Source organism: Podarcis tiliguerta, assembly GCF_965153285.1.
Source record: "Podarcis tiliguerta genome assembly, chromosome: 1".
Classification (NCBI taxonomy): Eukaryota; Metazoa; Chordata; class Lepidosauria; order Squamata; family Lacertidae; genus Podarcis; species Podarcis tiliguerta.
The window spans coordinates 54,603,070-54,609,647 of NC_139534.1; the positions used below are offsets into that span (position 1 = coordinate 54,603,070).

At 43.2% G+C, this 6,578-nt stretch overlaps 1 protein-coding gene across 1 annotated transcript; it reads right to left on the minus strand.

Annotated features, from left to right (window-relative positions):
• Positions 1 to 4,806: 4,806 nt before the first annotated feature.
• LOC310678973 (olfactory receptor 5AP2-like) lies at positions 4,807 to 5,769 on the minus strand (the record flags this gene model as incomplete). Its single annotated transcript, XM_083443581.1, has 1 exon — positions 4,807 to 5,769. The coding sequence occupies one exon, from the start codon at positions 5,767 to 5,769 to the stop codon at positions 4,807 to 4,809; it is 963 nt and encodes a 320-aa protein (XP_083299707.1).
• Positions 5,770 to 6,578: the final 809 nt, after the last annotated feature.

Consider the following 6,578-nt stretch of genomic DNA (forward strand, 5'->3'; position numbering starts at 1 on the left):
TGTCCATTAATTCCTTATTTAAAGCTTAATATCCACTATTATTTATTTCCATAAATAGTGTGAAGTCTGTGCTTATATAAAGAACTGTTGTGAGTATTGTGTGTTTCTGTTCTGCTTATAATGCCAAAGGCATTAGGCAACAAGTAACCATGTTGGTCAACTACTGCAGCAGAATGGGTTTAGCTCTTGATCATTTTTGATCAGAGCTAGTTTCAGATTAAATTAATATTGCAGTTTACGGCACCTGCACTTGCTAATACTTCTAAAATGGGAAGTTGGCTTGCTCTTACATTGTACATTTATATAGTCTAAAGACAGAAGTGGACATTGCAAATGAAATGGGACTGCTACTGAAAAATAGCAGCCTAGTGCACTGTTGTTCAAATTAGAGCTGCCCATCCCATTATTATCTCTGATTTTAAGGACATGTGTTGTATAGACTGGTCATTATGATTTTGGATCTGTGTGTAGCTATTCAAACATGACATCCAATGTATGCATGTCTGGCAGACTTGGGGATGGGAAGCCATGGGCAAAGGAAGGTGCCATCCAGAGCTTTCACTGCTCATAGACTTTTCACACATCTATGTAGGTTTGAGACCATAGCAAACTCTAATAACATGGTAGGCCCAGCATTGCCATTTCTTCCACTCCTCCTCACTTTCATCAATTTCTGAGTGGCTCTCAGAGCTTTCATCAAACCAAAAAATAAACACAATTGCCTCTGTTAAGAGTGGTGATGCAGTAAGGCTTTAAAGCAGCTACCACATTGTTAGTGGTTGTTTCTAACCCTAAGAAACACTGGGGTGGCTGACAAGGGAGAAAACAGAGATTAGTGAAACCTCAATGCCCTTAGATAAGTCACTAATTTGGGGCTGAAACTTGTAAATCTTCCAAAGATAAAGAAGTAGAACATTGCCTTTATAATAGACCCAGAGAAACCCGTTGGTTTCACCCCACACAGCTCTATTTGTGCAGTGTTAGGCCTGATTATTTTTATCTTAGAACAGCAAAGCTTGGGCACAAGGGCTGTGCACTGAATTCAGCCAACTCCCAGGCCAAAATGGGATGATAGGGGGGAAATTGGCTTCAACGAAGTTGGGGTGAGAGTTAGACAGTCCTGGATCACCCCAGTTTGCCTTGGACTATGCAGAGTGACCTGGGCTGTCAAGGGGCAGGGCGTTTGGCAAGGCAGGCCAATGCACCTTTGTAAGCCATTCCCAAGCAGGGAGAAGACCCCAGCAGCAGCAGCAGCACTTGGCCTCATTGATGTGCTCCAAAGGAAGGCAGAGCAATACTTTTGGCACCAGCTTTGCTTCAGGAGTTGCTGAAAGGAGGCATACAAGGCACTTTCCAACCACCTTAGGAACTCCACTCCAGATTTATGTAGGGTTTACTTTAGCCGGAAAATATTCCACAAGGCAGCAGAGGTTTAGGATCAGAGTTTTCCTTCCCCTAGATGGGCAACCTTCCCAGGTTGATGAGCCCCATATGCTTCTATACCATGTGCAGAAACCACCTTCTTGACTGTTGGACCCACTATTGGTCTCGTCCACTCAATCCACTGGAGCCTACAGGGCTTCACTCTTCACCTACAGGAGACAGACTAGTCCCTAACACACTGAGGGTTTAAGACCCATTGGCTACCCTCACCTGGTTTAGCCAGCCAATTGAAGCTAGTTCCCAGGGTGTGTTGCATGCTGTTGCATGCTGACAGCTTCTGGAAGCTACAGGTGAGAGCCGAGCGCAGGGTGGGGACAAAGGTGGATAAACTACCTCAGAAGGAGCATGATGTGTCCCCCACTAGAGGTACTACTCCCCCCCTAAGACCCCAATATCTGTCTTAATTTACTAGAATATGTGCAGGAGTTTCACAACAGCAATTGATTGGTTGTTAAACTAAAAGTGATTACAGTCATACCTCAGGTTGAATGTGCTTCAGGTTGAGCGCTTTCGGGTTGCACTCCGCGGCAACCCAGAAGTAACGGAGAATGTTACTTCTGGGTTTTGCCGCCCACACATGCACAGACGCTCAAAATGACGTCACACACATGCGCGGAAGTGGCAAAACGTGACCCACACATGCACAGACGTGCTGTTGCATCTTACATTCTGTTCAGGATGTGAACGGGGCTCCAGAACAGATCCTGTTTGCATCCCAAGGTACCACTGTACAGTAGAAATAGAACTGAGCCAATACCCAAGAATGACATTGATACAGTCCAGTAAAGTTTTTAATCCTACAGTGATTCACCTTTTGTTCACCTTTTATTACATATGTTACAGTGGCTTTGTAAAGTAAAGGTAAAGGAACCCTGAACGGTTAAGTCCAGTCAAAGGTGACTATGGGGTTGCAGCGCTCATCTTGCTTTCAGACCGAGGGAGCTGGTGTTTGTCCACAGACAGCTTTCCGGGTCATGTGGCCAGCATGATTAAACCACTGCTAGGAAGCCGTTTACCTTTCCACTGCAGTAGTACCTATTTATCTACTTGCACTGGCGAGCTTTCAAACTGCTAGGTTGGCAGGAGCTGGGACTGAACAACGGGAGCTCACCCTGTCGTGGGGATTCGAACCACCGACCTTCCAATCGAGTCCAAGAGGCTTGGTGGTTTAGACCACAGCATCACCCATGCCCCAGTGGCTTTGTAAGTCTATATCTTAAAGAGGGGAAGAAGATCCTGTTAGCTCAGTTTTCTCCATGCTGAAGTTCTGTTCAAAAGTATCCCTCACACATTGGGCCAGTGCATAAGAAGAGAGTGGGCCTGCTTTGACAGGCCTTGCACCTGCCGTGTGTCTACACTCTAACATTGGCCTGTGCAGTGCAAACGTCTGCAAGGGGAGAACCTTTATATATGTATGATTCCATACAGTGGTATGTGTGCCTGCTTTCTCCTGCAAATGCTCAGTTGGGGAGGAGGTAGTTGGTTCATGCAATCTCCAGGTGGGCTAGTCAGCTTGGCCCCACTCCTCACATGAGGGATATTTCTGAATTGGATTTGAGTTGCCAAGTATTCAACTGTTGAGCATCATGGTTTTCTTAAAGGACGTTTATTGCTCAGAAGGAGCTCTGAATCACCCTGAACAGGCTTACATTCACAATGGAAAACAACATCTTCTTTTCCTTCCTTTTCTCGGAGCTCCATCTTCCGTCTGATGTCTGCAACAGCAACCTAAATGGGAAGGATCCCCTGTGTGTTTTCATAATACATTATGTATTCCAGGCCTACCAGCAGAATGATAAAATGGTGTAGCATTGTACAAAATGATACTTTTTTCTGTGCAGTATGTATATTTGTCATACATTCAGTGTAAGGCATTTTATTGAATAAACCTGGTATTTTATGCAAATGATTTACATTTTCCCCTCTTGTCCCCACATTCTCAAGACTAACTCACCAAAACCTCACAAGGCCCTACAGTGTGGAATACCATTTTACACCAGAAAACTTCCAGTGAGCATCCCTAACGTGGCATCACATGTGAATACAGTCTGTGTTGCATCTTTAATTCATCTTGCTCTGCTAAATTTATCTTTTTGTAAACCACTTTGAGGCTTTTTCTACAATCAAGCAGCATATAAATTTTATGAAATAATTATAATTATAAAATGAATTCTGCTACTATTTAGTTTCCACTGAAGGTCATGTTAGATCTGGAAATTGATAATGTGGGAAAAAAAATAATACAATGGTGCTTTATCCAAAAATACTTTAATTATATTTCTAGAATTGAGAAAATAGATCATATTTATGAAACCTTTAAATAGTTTGTATCTCAATTTGATATTTCTTTGGGGATGACAAGACTTTTGCCAATATACTTCAGGGCTAATCAACGTGGTGCCCTCTAAATGTTGTTAGACTGCAGCTCCTATTATTCCTGATTATTGCTGGCTGTGGCAAATTGGAAATATTGTTCAACAACACCCAGAGGATACTACATTGGCTACTCCTGTACTAAATTATACAGCATATTTTAATTCAGCAAATGAATTAAATTCAGACAGAAGGGCTCCTTTCATGTAGGGCTTTTGACTGGTTGAAGGATCAAAAGAAAGAGGTGCAGGGTTGGGGGGGTTTTTTGGCCAATTACCCCCTCCCATTGAAGCCTCTCACACTGTTCTGGAAGGATCCAGAACCCTCCTGAGCAGGTTTCCAGGGGTGGAAGTGACTGCATGGGGGAAAATCACCTTCTCTGTTGCTGCTGATGGAACTTCACTCAGAGAAAGCTCCTGTTGAAAGAAAGGAAATTAGGATCCAAGCCTATGGATGGCATTCAATGCTAGTCCTACTCAGAGTAGTCCTGAGTTAATACACATTACTAACTTAGGTTCATAAATTTCAATGAGTCTACACTGAGTAGAACTTAGTTGACTCTAGGTCTCCATAAGTTATTTCTGCGCAATCTGGATACCTGGCTGAATTACAAGTCATTAGGTTCCATTATAATGAATTTAGGGGTATAAGAAGCTGCCTTATACTGAATCAGATCATTGATCAATCTAGATCAATATTGTTTACATTGACTGGCAGGGACTCTCCTGGGTTTCAGACTGGGGTCTCTCCCAGCCTAGAGATGCTCGTGATTGAACCAGAGGACCTTTCTGTAGGCAATGCAAATGTTCTTCCACTGAGCTGCAGCTCTACCCCAAACAGTCTGTTCTTCCCAACGTAATGAAAATATGAGCTAAACAGTACTGGGTAAAAACATTTACATTTAACAATACATTTATAAAATTGTGCTAAAGCCAGTCGACTACTAACATGCCCAAAGCACACATTGATAGTCTTCCAGTAGGCAACATGTTAAAACACGGCTTTCCTACTCACAGCTTTTCTCAGAGCATCTTTTACCTCCCTGTTCCTCAGGCTGTAGATCAGTGGATTCAGCATGGGAATCACCACAGTGTAGAAGACAGAGACTATTTTGTCCTGGTCCATAGAGTGGCTGGTGCTGGGTCTCAAATACATGAACAGGATCGTTCCAAAGAATATGGTGACTGCCAGTAAGTGGGAAGCGCAGGTAGAGAAAGCTCTGCGCCTCCCTTCTGAGGAGCTGATCCGTAAGATGGCAGAGAGGATATAGATGTAGGAAATAAGAATTGTGATGAGGCAGCTTAATTCATTAAAACTGGCAAAGACAAAAATGATGATCAGGTTGATGTGTATGTCAGTGCAAGAGAGTGCAAGAAGAGGGGGCGTGTCACAGAAGAAGTGGTTGATGATGTTAGAATCACAGAAGTGCAGGTGGAACGTGAAATAAGTGTGAATTGCTGCATTTATAAATCCAGCTAGAAACGAGGCAATTACTAAGTAGCTGCAGACTTTCCATGACATAATCACCTTGTAGAGGAGTGGATTGCAAATGGCATTGTACCTGTCATATGCCATTACTGCCAAAAGGAAACCTTCGATGCCCGCAAATGAGCCAAAGAAGTAGAACTGCGCTGCACATCCATGGAATGAAATGATGTTAGCATCAGCTACAAAGTTCACTAGCATCTTGGGAGTGATGACAGTGGAGTAACAGAAGTCAACAAAGGACAGGTAGCAAAGGAAAAAATACATGGGCGTGTGAAGCCGAGAGTCAATTCCTATTAAAACAATCATTCCTAGATTACCCACGATGCTGACAGCATAGATCCCTAGAAAGATCACAAAGAGGGGAATCTTCAGTTCTGGCTGATCTGTCAGTCCACGAAGGATGAACTCAGTCGTTGTGGTGTAATTCTCCATGACCATTTCCTCTCCATGTGTAATTTTTCTCATCCTAGAATATTCGGGGGAAATTGTGGAGCTGAACTTGTTTATAAAAGTGAATACCAAACAGATTTTCAATTCCTCCATTTCTTTCCTTTCCAGTCATGATATCAAGTCTATAGAACAGGCCTGGGGAACATGTGATCCTCTAGTGTTCTTGGGACTCTCTGGCTACTTCCCAATAGGCTTCTACCAATGGAAACGGTGCCTGCTGCTCTTGAAAAGCTATCTGAAAACCAACAGAGCTCAACAAAGGTCTATGATCAGCACCTTACCTTTTCTTACTTGCCAATCCAAGGGATTAATCATGCAAAGCAGCCCAAAAGGCTTCTGGCTTTTTTAGGTACAGTATGTCCATGATGTAAAAAACTCCCGCAGATCCTGTGGTGATTCTCTTCTGATATGATCCTTCTTAATCTTTCAGTTTTAGATGGTTGGGACTAAAAATTAAAAGGAAACAAGGAGAAGTCTAATTTCCAGTGGAGAAACAAGGATCACTTTGCTGCCCTGCTGTGTACTGTTGAAGGCGGTGGTGGGCTTGCAATGCCCTAAAGAGATTCTTCTTCTAGTTTTAGAGAAGCGATTGCGATGGTTTCCCTGATTGCTTCTCTGCCTGTCTGCTACCCTGGGAAGGCTTTTGTAAGGAGGAGAGAGGTGTGTTCAGTTCTATGAGAGACAGAGAAATACACCTGGGCCAACTGAGAGGTGTAAAGGGGTATGCATAGGCATGTGTGTCTGTATGTGCATGGCTGGATCTAGACACATCAAAGAAGCAATTCAGTTAAACGCGTTGTAAACTCATACAGGGCAATCTGGTA